Raw genomic sequence first — 14,018 nt, forward strand, 5'->3', positions numbered from 1 at the left:
CCAGGGGCCGGGACGCAGGCTGCTTTCCCCTCATGTCCTTTAATTCTCCGCCGGCAGCCAGGGGAGGGTTACAGCGACGGGCTGAGGAGCCATCTCTGCTTACTGGGGCACAGGACAGATCTCAGCTCACATCTCTCCCCTGCATCTGGGTCGGGGGGTGCAGCCCACAGCTCACCCCTCCCTCTGCCCCAGCCCAGCCCCCGGGGAGATGCTCATGCAGGGAGCCAGATGCAGAGAAGCCCCAGGGCGACCAGGCTGGTGCTCCCCCCTCACCCCAAACAGGCCCCCTGACTGTCCCACTGTGCCCACCTTCAGCCATGGGAGGACCCATGGTCTGGCTGGCAAGAGGGGCCCACGAAGGACGGGCAGCTGAGTCCTCCTGCCGGCTGCCGACTCCATCACATGGTGGTTCCAGGTCCCAGCAGCACCTTACAGGCGAGGGGGGATGGGGCGTGATGGCAGCTTGGGGGATGATCCAGGACCCCCCTCAACTCTGGGGTATCTCCTCTGGCCTCCACAGCTCCCCCTGCAGGGCGGGTGGCCGGGGCCCCACCTGCCCAGCTCCTAGCGGAGGGCGCCCAGCACCTGGCCGCCCCCGGGGCTGTGGAAGAGCCCGTGGGTCTCCTGGTGGCGCCGCAGGTCCACCTTGCGCTGGAAGCCCTTGGGGCACAGGGAGCAGGCAAAGGGCTTGTGCCCTGAGTGCTTACGGCTGTGGGTGATGAGGTTGGAGCTCTGGCTGAAGGCTTTGCCGCACACCTGGCATTTGTGAGGCTTCTCACCTGCGGGGAGGGGGGGAGAGGTTAGGGGTGGGGGCTGCAGGAGGGGCTGGGATCCCTCAGGGCTCATCAGAGAGCCCCAGAACTCATCCAGAGTCCTGCAGGACTGGAAGGACTCTAGAGTAGCAGGGCCCCCACCTATCTGGCCAGCCATGGGCCCAGGGCCCCCAACTACCCAGACAGCCACGGGCCCAGGCCCCCCGCCTACCCGGCCGGCCATGGGCCCAGCGCAGCCTGGATCCTGCTTGGGCTGCAGTATGGTCATGGAGTCGATGCTTGCAGCTCTGTGACCCCCTTCACCTGCCATTCCCTGATCAGGCCACCAGATGGTGATGTTGCTCCATGGAGTTGCGCGGGGCCGGGCCGGGAGGCTGGAGCAGGCGCGAGGGACCAGTTTGTCCAGGGCAGGACACGGAGGCACGTGCACCAAATGTCCCGCTGTTCAGGCAGGCTGCAGATCCCGGCCCGCAGCCGCAGCCCCTGCTGTCCCGGCCCTGGGCTCCCCCCAGCTCTGCTGGTGCCCCCCAAGTCCCACCTGCAGCCCCTGCTGTCCAAGCCCTGACCCCCAGCTTGCCCGGTGCCCCCAATCCCGACCCGCAGCCCCTGCTGTCCTGGCCCTGTGCTCCCCCCACAGCTCTGCTGGTGACCCTCAAGCCCGACCTGCAGTCTCTTGCTGTCCCAGCTGTGCCCTCTCCCCCCAAATCTCTGCCAATGCCCCTGTCCTGGGGGTTGGGGGAGTCCGAGCCGGCTGCCCCTCACCTGTGTGGATGAAGGTGTGTTTCTTCATGTCAGATTTCTGGTGGAAGCGTTTCCCGCAGAAGGGGCAGGGGAAGGGGCGCGTGTCCGAGTGGATGAGCAGGTGTGTGGAGAGCGTGGATGAGCGCTTGAACTGCTTCCCGCAGATCCGGCAGGGGAAGTGCCTCACCTGCAGGGAGACCCATCAGCTGGGGCCCGGGGTGGGGGGGATGCGGGGGGGAGGAGGGGATGACCTGCAGAAACCCTGGCCTCCTCCAGTGGCCTCCCCAAGATAGCCCTGCCTTTTCACCCCAACCCCATGGCACGTTGCCAGTCCCCCCCAATGTTAGCCCCATGGCTGCCACCTGCCCAAATGGATGCCCATCCAGCCCCCCAAACCCCTCACTGCTGCAAAAGATCCACTTCTAAACCCCCATCACGTTCCACACCCCTCCCCCCTCCAGGCCTCACCAACCTCTGGCTTCCCTTTGCCCGGGCATGGAGGGGCAGGCTGGTGCTGCAGGCCGCCTGGATGTCCACACATCCGCCATGGGGCCATGTGGCTGCAGAGCGTTGAGCATTTCAGGTGGCTGCCTAGGTGCTGGGCTGCAGGGAGGCCCTGCGGGTGGGGAGAGAAATGGGCTTAACATGGGGAGCCTGCCCCAAATGTATGGGCTGGAATTGGTGGTGGACATGTAGGGCGGGGCTGAGACCTCCCCAAACTCATCACAGCAGTGACTGAACCCACCCTCTGGTGCCTGGACATTTGCTGGGGCCAGCCTGTGTAACCTGCCTTTGTTCTACAGCCACCCTCTCGTGACACTGACCCGGAACCCTCAGAATTACCCGCCCCACGCCCACAAGCCGACACTGGGGAAAGGAGCTGGCCGGGCAGCCCCTGGCAGGGATGGGGCTTGGGACCAGGTAGCTACCAGCCCCTCCACCCAAGCAGGGCGAGTTTCCACTACACAGCATGGCAGCACCTAGCGCCCCCTACTGGGACAGGGCCCCCAACACTGAGCCCTGCACAGACTGCGACATGCCCTGGTCACACTCTAAACAGACACAGTGTGGAAGGGTAAACTGAGGCACAGAGCGGGAGGGGAAGAACTCACCCAAGCAGATCAGTGAACCCTGGTCCCCAAGTCCCAGTCTGGTGTTTTGTCCACTAGGCCACGCAGCCACTTGTGCCTGCCCCAGAGACCCCATCCCAGCTGTCCCCTCTGCCTACAGACCCCTAGCAGCCTGTGGGGTGGGTCAGTGCGGCCACTACAATGCCAGGGCCGGGAAATGGCGCTGGGATGATACAGATGCACTGAGAAAGGGGCTCAGACCTGCCCCAAACTCATGACACTCATGGGGGCTACCACAGAGCCAGCAGCTGGGCCCAGCTCACAGCCCTGAGCCAACCCCCTGAGTGCGAGCAGGGCTTTGGCTGTTGGACTCAGTGGGGTCGGAGCTGGCCCTGCAGGGGTGAAAGGCTTGTGCTGCGTTTGTTCTGATGGGGCCACAGCTGGGGCCTCACCCCCCCCCACCCCAGGTGCATCATTGAGCCAAGAGTGCTGGGTATCGGGCCCCCAATGGGTCGACCCTGCGCCCCCAGTGATAGTGCCCCATAGGCTGGGCGATACTGCACACAGAGGGCAGGAGCGGCTGGGCAGGTAGGTAAATGCACCCCAGGGCAGCGCCAGAGCCTGGCATATGGGGCAGCGCAGCCCCACACTGGGAAGCACCAGGCTGGGTATGGGGAGAGGGCTTCACTCAGCTCTGTTTAAAGGTGGGGGCTGGGAACGGGACACGGGGGCCTTTCCTCTCTAGGGGGCGCCAGCTCCCATCTTGTCCCAGGGTGGGACTAGCTGGCTCAGGGGGCAGGGAATGGAACATGGCGCCTTTCCCCTCTAGGGGGCGGTGGATCTGATTCCGCCTGAGCTGGAAGTGGCAGGCAGTGTGCCCACGTGAAGTGAGGTGGGAAGGGTTCTCCAGCCAGTTCCCAGGGGCAGGAGCCTCCAAACAGCCCCATTGCTGGCAGCCCTGAGGGGAGGCCAAGCGCTGGAGGGGGATGGAGCTCCCAGAGCTTGATCACGCAGGGAGGCCTCAGCTCCCAGGGTCAGCAGGGCGAGGGGCTCAGCCCAGTCCCTTGTGGGGTGGGGGGCGTTACCTTGTCACAGCAGCTGCACCTGTGTGGTGGCTTGGAGAAGAGCAGGAGAGATCCCAGGAGGCCAGAGGTCCCCTCAGCATCCCTGCCCAGCTCCCTCCTGGAGCCCAGCGCCGGCGGCAGGACACTCTGCACCAGCTGCTGCAGCTCAGGGCTACGGTAGCTGCTCCAGAAGGGCTTGAACGACACATCTGGGGGGCTGCTCACGCCTATGGGGAAACAGCAAGTGGGGGACTGGGATATGGGGCCTTTCCCCTCCAGGGGGTGCCGGCTCCGGCTGGCTCAGGGGGCCAGTGATTGGGACATGGGGCCTTTCCCCTTCAGGGGACGCTGGCTCTGGCTGGCTCAGGGGGCCAGCGATTGGGACATGGGGCCTTTCCCCTCCATGGGGCGCCGGCTCTGATCTGATCTGGCCTGGCCCCAGGGACTGGCTGGCTCAGAGGGTGGGGAATGGGACACACCCGGGTAGTTGCCATTGTGTAAGATGAGGTTGGTGGGTCTCAGTCCAGTTCCCAGTGGGGCAGGTGCTCCCGTCACAGAACTGGCCACCTGCCTGCCACTGCCCCCCAGGGGCATAACATAAGAACATAAGAACATAAGAAAGGCCGTACCGGGTCAGACCAAAGGTCCATCTAGCCCAGTATCCTGTCTACTGACAGTGGCCAATGCCAGGTGCCCCAGAGGGAGTGAACCTAACAGGCAATGATCAAGTGATCTCTCTCCTGCCATCCATCTCCATCCTCTGACAGACAGAGGCTAGGGACACCATTCCTTACCCGTCCTGGCTAATAGCCATTAATGGACTTAACCACCATGAATTTATCCAGTTCTCTTTTAAACGCTGTTATAGTCCTAGCCTTCACAACCTCCTCAGGTAAGGAGTTCCACAAATTGACTGTGCTGAGTGAAGAAAAACTTCCTTTTATTTGTTTTAAACCTGCTGCCTATTAATTTCATTTGATGACCCCTAGTTCTTGTATTATGGGAATAAGTAAATAAATTTTCCTTATCCACTTTCTCCACATCACTCATGATTGTATATACCTCTATCATATCCCCCCTTAGTCTCCTCTTTTCCAAGCTGAAGAGTCCTAGCCTCTTTAATCTCTCCTCATATGGGACCCGTTCCAAACCCTTAATCATTTTAGTTGCCCTTTTCTGAACCTTTTCTAGTGCCAGTATATCTTTTTTGAGATGAGGAGACCACATCTGTACGCAGTATTTGAGATGAGGGCGTTCCATCGATTTATATAAGGGCAATAATATATTGTCAGTCTTATTCTCTATCCCCTTTTTAATGATTCCTAACATCCTGTTTGCTTTTTTGACCGCCTCTGCACACTGCGTGGACATTTTCAGAGAACTATCCATGATGACTCCAAGATCTTTTTCCTGACTTGTTGTAGCTAAATTAGCCCCCATCATATTGTATGTATAGTTGGGGTTATTTTTTCCAATGTGCATTACTTTACATTTATCCACATTAAATTTCATTTGCCATTTTGTTGCCCAATCACTTAGGTTTGTGAGATCTTTTTGAAGTTCTTCACAGTCTGCTTTGGTCTTAACTATCTTTAGCAGTTTAGTATCATCTGCAAACTTTGCCACCTCACTGTTTACCCCTTTCTCCAGATCATTTATGAATAAGTTGAATAGGATTGGTCCGAGGACTGACCTTGGGGAACACCACTAGTTATCCCTCTCCATTCTGAGAATTTACCATTAATTCCTACCCTTTGTTCCCTGTCTTTTAACCAGTTCTCAATCCATGAAAGGACCTTCCCTTTTATCCCATGGCAGCTTAATTTACATAAGAGCCTTTGGTGAGGGACCTTGTCAAAGGCTTTCTGGAAATCTAAGTACACTATGTCCACTGGATCCCCCTTGTCCACATGTTTGTTGACCCCTTCAAAGAATTCTAATAGATTAGTAAGACACGATTTCCCTTTACAGAAACCATGTTGACTATTGCTCAACAGTTTATGTTTTTCTATGTGTCGGACAATTTTATTCTTAACTGTTGTTTCGACTAATTTGCCCGGTACCGACGTTAGACTTACCAGTCTGTAATTGCCAGGATCACCTCTAGAGCCCTTTTTAAATATTGGTGTTACATTAGCTAACTTCCAGTCATTGGGTACAGAAGCCGATTTAAAGGACAGGTTACAAACCTTAGTTAACAGTTCCACAACTTCACATTTGAGTTCTTTCAGAACTCTTGGGTGAATGCCATCTGGTTCCGGTGACTTGTTAATGTTAAGTTTATCAATTAATTCCAAAACCTCCTCTTGTGACACTTCAATCCGTGACAGTTCCTCAGATTTGTCACCTACAAAAGCCAGCTCAGGTTTGGGAATCTCCCTAACATCCTCAGCCATGAAGACTGAAGCAAAGAATCCATTTAGTTTCTTATCGTCTTTAAGCGCTCCTTTTGTATCTCGATCATCAAGGGGCCCCACTGATTGCTTAGCAGACTTCCTGCTTTTGATGTACTTAAAAAACATTTTGTTATTACCTTTGGAGTTTTTGGCTAGCCGTTCTTCAAACTCCTCTTTGGCTTTTCTTATTACATTCTTGCACTTAATTTGGCAGCGTTTATGCTCCTTTCTATTTGCCTCACTAGGATTTGACTTCCACTTTTTAAAGGAAGTCTTTTTACCTCTCACTGCTTCTTTTACATGGTTGTTAAGCCACAGTGGCTCTTTTTTAGCTCTTTTACTGTGTTTCTTAATTTGGGGTATACATTGAAGTTGGGCCTCTATTATGGTGTCTTTAAAAAGCGCCCACGCAGCTTGCAGGGATTTCACTTTAGTCACTGTACCTTTTAACTTCTGTTTAACTAACCCCCTCATTTTTGCATAGTTCCCCCTTTTGAAATTAAATGCCACGGTGTTGGGCTGTTGAAATGTTCTTCCCACCACAGGGATGTTGAACGCTATTGTATTATGGTCACTATTTCCAAGCGGTCCTACTATAGTTACCTCTTGGACCAGCTCCTGCGCTCCACTCAGGACTAAATCTAGAGTTGCCTCTCCCCTTGTGGGTTCCTGTACCAGCTGCTCCATGAAGCAGTCATTTAAAGTGTGATTGGAAGGGGTTCCCCGGGTGGGGGGGCTGGGGCTGGTGGGGGGTTACCTGGCAGGGGCCGACAGGCCCAGCTCTGGCTGAAGTCCGTCTCGGAAGGGGGGCTGCGCTGCGGCTGGCTGGCTGCCCCCTCCCCATCTGGCACCCCGCAGCTTTCCAAGGCCCTGGGATGGGCTCTGCTCCCTTCCTCTGCCCCCTGCCCCAGCTTGGGGGGCTGGGCCGGTGCCGGCCCTGCTCGGGGTGCTCCCCAGGCTGGGTCTGGAAGAAGGATTTGCTGGTGAGATTCTCTGAGCCTCCCCTCCACCCCCAACCCTGGGCTGGGCAGGGCAGGCGAACCCCCGGCCTCCAGGTGAGATCACAGGGGTGTTTGGTGGGTTCTCTCCATGTTCACCCAGCCCCACCCTTCCCATTCCCTGTTCCTCCCTTGCTCTCCAGTAGAGGGCGCCCTTCTCCCCTTGCCTGCCCCCTCCCATTCCCCTCCCCTGCATTCTCCCTTTGAGGGTACTCTTTCCCCTCGCCTGCTGCCCCAGCTCAGCCCTCCCCCCCCCCACTCACCGCCAAGACCCTCCAGTCGCTGCCCCGGGTGGTTTGGGCCCCTCTTGCTTCTCACCAGGAAGGAGCGCGGCATTCTGGCAGCTGTGAGATGGGGAGAGGCGGCGTCACTATGTGGCCGGCCCAGCCCCTGCCCCATGGGGCCTGCGGGGGGGCCCAGCCCCTGCCCCATGGGGCCTGCGGGGGGCACTGAGCCAGTTGGGAACGGCCTGGACAGGCTTAACCTGTCGCTGGTCTGTAGTGGGTCCCAGTAGGGGCAAGTTGCTAAGTGACCCCTCCCATCTCCTGCCCCTCAGTCATTCTCCTCTGCAGACAGGACTGGGGTCAGGACTCCAGGGCTCAGTTCCCAGCTCTGGGAGGGGAGTGTGGTCTCATGGTTTGAGAGGGGTTGGGGAAGGACTGGGGGTCAGGACTCCTGGGTTCTGCCTGTCTCTCACTTGCTGTGTGACCTTGAGCCAGTCCCTTCCCCTCTCTGTGCCTCAATTACCCCATCAGTTCATTAACATCTGTGAAGTGCTTCAATTCACAGCTCCAGATGCCCTTTCCAGCCCTGGACCTGACAGTACTGAGGGCAGGGACCAGGCTTTGCATTTGTTTGTACAACCCCATGCACAAGGGTGCCCGATAAACCATGGGGCTGACAAGCCTGTCCCCAGGAACGATCAGATGCTACCTCACACCACTCAGGGTTAGTCATAATGACACCTGCCTGGCCCACCGAGAGGCAGGTCAGTGTATCTCAGTTAACGGATTGTGAAGAGACCTGTTCTGAGGTCATGCAGCAAGACAGTGCCAAAACTGATACTGGAACCTAGGAGTCCTGACTCCCAGCCCTCCCTATTCTAACCACTAGACGCCACTCCCCTCCCAGAGCTAGGAAAAGAACCCAGGAGTCCTGACTCCCAGCCCTCCCTATTCTAACCACTAGACCCCACTTCCCTCCCAGAGCTGGAAAAAGAACCCAGGCATCCTGACTCCCAGCCCCCATCTAGCTACTAAACCCACTCCCCTCACTCACCTGGAAACAGTAGACTAGATCTATGCTGCGCCTTGGACAGCAGCCACAAAGTTGCCGTACAAATGGGCCAGAGCTTGTTTGGTGTAAATCAACCAGGCTCCAAATGAAAACAGCCGATTTCCACCGCCTGGGGATCCGGCCCCAATGATGCCAAAGGAGTGACACCAGTTTACACCAGCTGGGCATCTGGCCCAAGGTACTGCATGAAGTTTTCCTACACAAAACTGGTGCAGGAGCCATCCCAGCTCCCCAGCGCCCACCGAGCGACACTGGCCCCCAGGAGCTGGGGGCTTGGCTGCTTTTAGAGACTCCAAGTACCATACTTACTGTCCCCCGGGGTGGGAGATGATAGAGTAAGTGGTACCAGCAAGCCCCCTGCACAGCACCAGCTCCAGACATGGCCCCCCAGGGGCAGAGCAGGAGCCAGCACAGTGCGGGTCGGGTGGGGTCGGGGTCATGGAGCGACAGCTGGTCAGGATGGTGGGATAGAAAGAACTGGCTTGTATTTATAGCTGTAGGAAGGGAGTGGGTTAAGGCATGGCGGAGCTGGGGCTCAGGATTCCTGGGTTCCATCCCCTGCTCTGGGAGGGCAGTGGGGTCTAGTGGTTACAGGTTGGGGGCTGGGTGTCAGGATGCCTGGGTTCTGTTCCCGGCACCCATCCCTGCAAGGTGTACTGCCTGAAAGGGCCCCAATGTGTCTAATTACGCTATTTCCTGCCATGTGGAAGCCCCAACTGTACCCAGTCTGGACAGACACAATCCATTGGCAGTAAGGGAGCCGTGGCAAGGCACTCGCATGGACCTCTCACCCCCAAGGGTTCACTCACCTGCAGCCTCCACGCTGTGGGGGAGCCTCTGCGGGTGGCTATTCCACCACCTTTGCCATCTCAGCCCAAGAGCCGGGGCAGGGCAGAGCACCCGCATGACGCGCAGCCAATCAGGCTGCCGGACGGGGGCTAACGCTCCCCGCTGCAAACCACAGCTGGCTTCCTTCTGATCCGAACAGACGCCCAACTGCCAGCTGCAAGGCAGAAACCACTGGCTGGAGGCAAGGGGGCGGGGGTGTCTAGTGGCAGCGGTCCCTGATCCAGCTGTGCATTCAGCAGGGAGCTGAGGCTGCTGCAGTTAACTGGGGCATCAGCAGAAGGGCCTTAGATTGGACGCACTCTCTCTTGCCCCAAGGCAAGGCGATGGGCCCAGACTGTCCTCATGCTGCAGCTTAGAGATCTCATCCATCTGTTGATCAGGCTCTTTCCGCCAGCCCATAACGCACGGCATCTCTGTTTTACCTACGAACCTGGGCAGAAATCTGTGCTCTGAAAACACTGGCAGTTCACTGCAGGGCCAGCAGGGGGAGCACGAGGAATTGCTTTTGTGTAGAGCCTACAAAAACCTCCGGCGGGAGCAGATCTCGAGTCCAACTACATCATTGCGATGGAACTCTCGCCCCCACTGTCATGTTGGGTGCTGTGCAGACAGCGAGGGAGACTGGAGGCCCCGTTGTGCTGGGTGCTGCGCAGACAGCCAGTTCCTGCTCACAGGAGTTTACAATTTAAATAGATGGGAGAATTGTAAAATCCCCCTTTTACAGCTGAGAAACTGAGGCCCAGATTCACAGAGGTACTCACGTGTCTAAGTGTAAGGGGCTGTTGGCCCCTTACTAAAACTGTGTATGTGTGTGTGTGTGTGTGTGTGCGCGGGGGGGGGAGGGGGTTGGTTGCTAGCTCCCAGTACCAAAAGGAAGGGGAAGGGTCAATGGGAAATCAGGACCCTGAGACTGACAGTCCCCAGGGGCAATGGGGAAGATGCCAATATTCCAGGTCAGCCTGATTGACAAGGCAGGGCAGGCTAATGAGGGAGTCAGGAGGCCAGGGGGGTCCCATCCTCCATGAGAGCTGGAACTGCCTGGCCCAGAGCAGGGCTGAGCAAAGGAGAGAGCAGGGGCCCAAGCTGAGCTGGGGAGCAGAGCTATGCTGGCCAGAGAGAACCAGAGATGCAGCCCCGGGAGCAGACCTGTGCTGGGAGCAGAGCTGCAGCAACCAGAGCCAGAGGGGCCAGAGAAGAGCCCAGGGAGCTGGAGGCAGAGCAGCAGCAGTGCTGGGGCTGGGGCTGGAGCAGTGAGCACTGTGGGGAGCGAGGGGGGAACCTGGACAGCGGGTGCAGCGCAGGGAGATGCCCCCAGCCAAGAGGCCTTGCAGGCCAGACGTGGAGGGGGATCATAACCCTGACGGGGGACTGACCCTGGGAACAAGGGTCCTGCCACCTAGAGCCAGAGGGCGTGTGGCCACCACCAGAGCAAGTGTCCAACTCGCAGCATCCCTGCAGCACAGCCAGGGCCTGGGCAGGAGACCTAGGACATGTGAGGGACGGGCTGTGAACTGCCCTTACATTCCAGAGATGGCTGGTTGTGATGTCCCCGTACCACAGAGTCATGTGATTGCCTTAGTTATTAAAAATTGATTGGTGTTACATAAATTGTATTTGCTTTGAACTATATGTGATGATCAGTGGGTCAGGGAAGCATCCAGTGCAGAGAGACCACCCCAGAGTGGGGACACCCAGCTTAGCCCCTGCCCGAAGTGACCATGACAAGGTTGGGGGTCAAGCCTCCCAGGAATCCTGGGCCCAGCCTTGTTGGGGTTATGAGGACTGCCACACAGGAAGTGGAAGGGGAGCCCTCGAGGTCAGACAGGCCTCTGGGTAAAGGCAGTGGGAGCGAGGACTCAGATCCTTTCACCAGCCCATTCCACAGGGGTCGTGTATAAGGCAGGAAAGTTCCCCACAATAGCAGGACCATTCCCCTGCTTACATAAGTCCCAGTTTTATGCACCCTTGTGATCCACAAAACCCCTGCTGGCTGCTGTCAAACCCTGTAGGTGCCTAAACTTGGCACCTATGTTTTCAGAGTAAAGTTTCCTTTGGCACCAAGTTTCAGCCTCTGGGCACGTGCACTGCTGCCTCTCTCTACTTGACCGGCGCCTAAGCTCCAGACGTCTGTGAACCCGGGAAGATAAGCAGAGGAGCACCTGCCTCAACTGCAGGGCCCGAGCCGATAGTCAGCCTTGGAGGCTACCCACCGGATTAGGTCCCATTCAAACTCCAGCCAGAGAAGGCAGCGGTACCACGCCCAATGTTTTAGGCCAGTGGACGGGCACTCAGCAGGGATGTGGGAGACGCAGGTGCAATCCCCCTTCTGCCTGTGGGGGAGTGAGGATTTGAACAGGGGTCTCCCACAGCCCAGCTGAGTGCTCAAGCCACTGGGCTAAAGGTGTAAGGGGGCAGCATCACCCCTCCTGCTGTGCAGCGAAGCAGGCACCGCTCTGATTCTCACCACAACCAGCTTGGGCGCCTGCCCCCAGCGGAGGGCTTCCCAGCTGTGGATTGCTACTGGGTGGAGGCACCTACCGCAGCCCTGATTTGTGCCGAACTCCATAAGGGTGCGGGGCTTCAGACACACCCCTCTTATCAGCATCGCCCCATTGGCTAGTTTAGGCAGCTCCTCCCCTAGTGTGCTGGTTTTTGTGGACCCTATTTGCCAGCCCCACAATGGATGGGAACAGCCGATATGGTTGGTCAGAGGGAGGGGAGTAGCCCTGGATGGGCCCAGTCCCGCAGTGGATGGGAATGGCCCATATGGATAGAGGGATGGGAGCAGCCCTGGATGGGCCCAGCCCTGCAGTGGATGGGGATAGCTGAAATGGATGGGGGCACAGGAGCAGTGCTGGATGGGCCCCAGCAAACACAACAGCAAGAGGCCTGAATTGCTGCCTCTTCCACACCTCCAGACCCAGAAATTCAGAGAAGGCAGGGAAGAAGGCAGGAGCAGCCCCTCTATCCCAACCGATGCACACCCAGCACTGTTAGAATGCAGCCACCTCTGGGGTGGAGCTATCAGCTTGAATCACAGCCATGGGGGGAGGTTTTGGCCAGGACACACACTGCTATTGCAGAGGGATCTTTAAGGCCTACACGCAGGCAGCCAGGGCTTTAAGATCTTGACAGAATGCCCCACCTGCAGTCAGCTGCTCCGAACTACCTGCCTGGATAATAGTTGACCGCATGGGGCATTGCCAGGTCCAGCTCTCAATCCCTCAAGCAGCTCTTGCAACATGCACCTCTGAACATCCTCCCCATTGTGTCAGCCATGTGCCAGTTTCACTCCCTTGCCGTCTGGTTCTGCTCTGACTCACGGGAGCCCCAATTCCCCTGCCCACTTCCTGTCTCAGCTGGGAGGCTGTTTGCATAGATCTCGCTCTGGGCTGGGCAGGATGGCTTGGTGCAAGAACTGAACGGGAAGCAGGGGTGATGCCTTTGCTCTGCTAAATCCTTCCCATAAGCGGCAAGTCACAAACATCTGGTGCCTGCAGCGAGTCCATCTGCTATTGGCTGCCAGTCTGGCTCAGACTGATGGGCCCATCAAGTCTGGTATCCCACCTGCAGAAGTGTCCAGCACCGCCAGTTACAGAGGATGCACCCTAGTGGGCATTAATGGAATAACCTGCTCCCAGGGGAAGTTTCTATCTAACCATTAGCTAAAGGTTGGCTCATGCTCTCAAACACTGGGGCAGCTGACCTGCTAGGAGCGTAGGTGCCAACTCTGTGGGTGCTCTGGGCCTGGAGCACCCATGGGGAAAAATTAGACAGCAGCCAAGCTCCCCGCCCCACCTCCTCCCCTGAGCATGCCACATCCTCTGCCTACCTCCCAGTGCTTCCCGCCAGGCATAGCAAGCTCCAGGAGGGAGGGGGAGGAGCATGAACATGGCACGCTCCGGGGAAGAGGCGGGGCCGGGCAGGGATTTGGGGAAGGAGTCAGAATAGGGGCAGGGTGGGGGCAGAGTTGGGGCGGGGACTTGGGGGAAGGGGTTGGAATGGGGGTGGGGCAGGGGAGGGGCCTCATGGAAGGGGTGGCGTTGGGGCAGGGTTGGGGACAGAGTGGGGGTTGAGCACCCACCGGTGGGAGCAAAAGTCGTCGCCTATGGGTAGGAGCCCGGCAGGTATGTACGGCCATTGACAGCGGGGGGAGCAACTCAGCTTCACTAGATATTCCAGCCTAAAGCAGCTGAGATCCCCCCAGCTCAGCCAGAGGGAAACTCCTATGTCCGCTGAGGCACCTGCCCAGCCCTGCTGTTCAGGTCCCAACTGCAGCAGCCTGCACTGGCCACTGCTCGGCCCATCTCTATGGAGGGGAAGCTCGCAGGCTCCCTGCTAATGGGGAGCTCAAGCAAAAGGCTAGCAGGGCCAGATTGTGGCTTGCAGCCACAGGGCGAGGAGCTGGAGTCCCGGAAGGAATTATGACCAAATTCAGGAGCCCTGGCAAGGGGCAAAGGGACATCTGGCCAGGGTCACCCCGGCAGCAGCCTGCCTTTGGCGAGAGCCCGCTCAGCATGGGGGAGCAGGCAATCACTCAGAATGTGAGGGCCGTGAATCTCCCCTCAGTGTGAGTTATTCTTAGGGGCGGGTAAAGCATGGATTCAGGGCCTGGGAAAGGGGCTGGACTGACAGCCCTCCAGAGAGAAAGCCTCTCACTATAGGCCATGACGGGGCACTTACCCCACTATCCTTCCTTTATGGTGCATTCAGTCATGGCTCTGAGGTCCCGCAGCTGCCAACTAGGACTGGTCTGTGGGAGACGGACACCAGCCCTATAAGAACGGGGACTCAGACCCACCAAACAGCCACCATCAATGTTCACTCCCTG

At 57.8% G+C, this 14,018-nt stretch overlaps 1 protein-coding gene across 1 annotated transcript; it reads right to left on the reverse strand.

The window, feature by feature from the left end:
• Nucleotides 1-81: 81 nt before the first annotated feature.
• On the reverse strand, nucleotides 82-9,196 carry LOC128828369 (zinc finger protein Gfi-1b-like). Its single transcript, XM_054013014.1, has 7 exons — nucleotides 9,148-9,196; nucleotides 7,306-7,386; nucleotides 6,802-7,008; nucleotides 3,670-3,875; nucleotides 1,987-2,130; nucleotides 1,536-1,701; nucleotides 82-779 (listed from the first exon to the last, which is right to left on the reverse strand). The coding sequence occupies exons 2-7, from the start codon at nucleotides 7,376-7,378 to the stop codon at nucleotides 565-567; spliced, it is 1,011 nt and encodes a 336-aa protein (XP_053868989.1). The 5' UTR covers nucleotides 7,379-7,386; nucleotides 9,148-9,196; the 3' UTR covers nucleotides 82-564.
• Nucleotides 9,197-14,018: the final 4,822 nt, after the last annotated feature.

This window comes from Malaclemys terrapin, chromosome 23, assembly GCF_027887155.1.
Source record: "Malaclemys terrapin pileata isolate rMalTer1 chromosome 23, rMalTer1.hap1, whole genome shotgun sequence".
In the NCBI taxonomy this organism is placed as follows: Eukaryota; Metazoa; Chordata; order Testudines; family Emydidae; genus Malaclemys; species Malaclemys terrapin.

Coding starts and splice junctions, on each gene's coding strand:
- LOC128828369 (XM_054013014.1), bottom strand. CDS start 7,378: ATGCCGCGCTCCTTCCTGGTGAGAAGCAAGAGGGGCCCAAACCACCCG. Junction 2,131..3,669: donor GGTGCAGCTGCTGTGACAAG/GTAACGCCCCCC, acceptor CCCCACCCGCAG/GGCCTCCCTGCAGCCCAGCA. Junction 1,702..1,986: donor CGGGCAAAGGGAAGCCAGAG/GTTGGTGAGGCC, acceptor GTCTCCCTGCAG/GTGAGGCACTTCCCCTGCCG.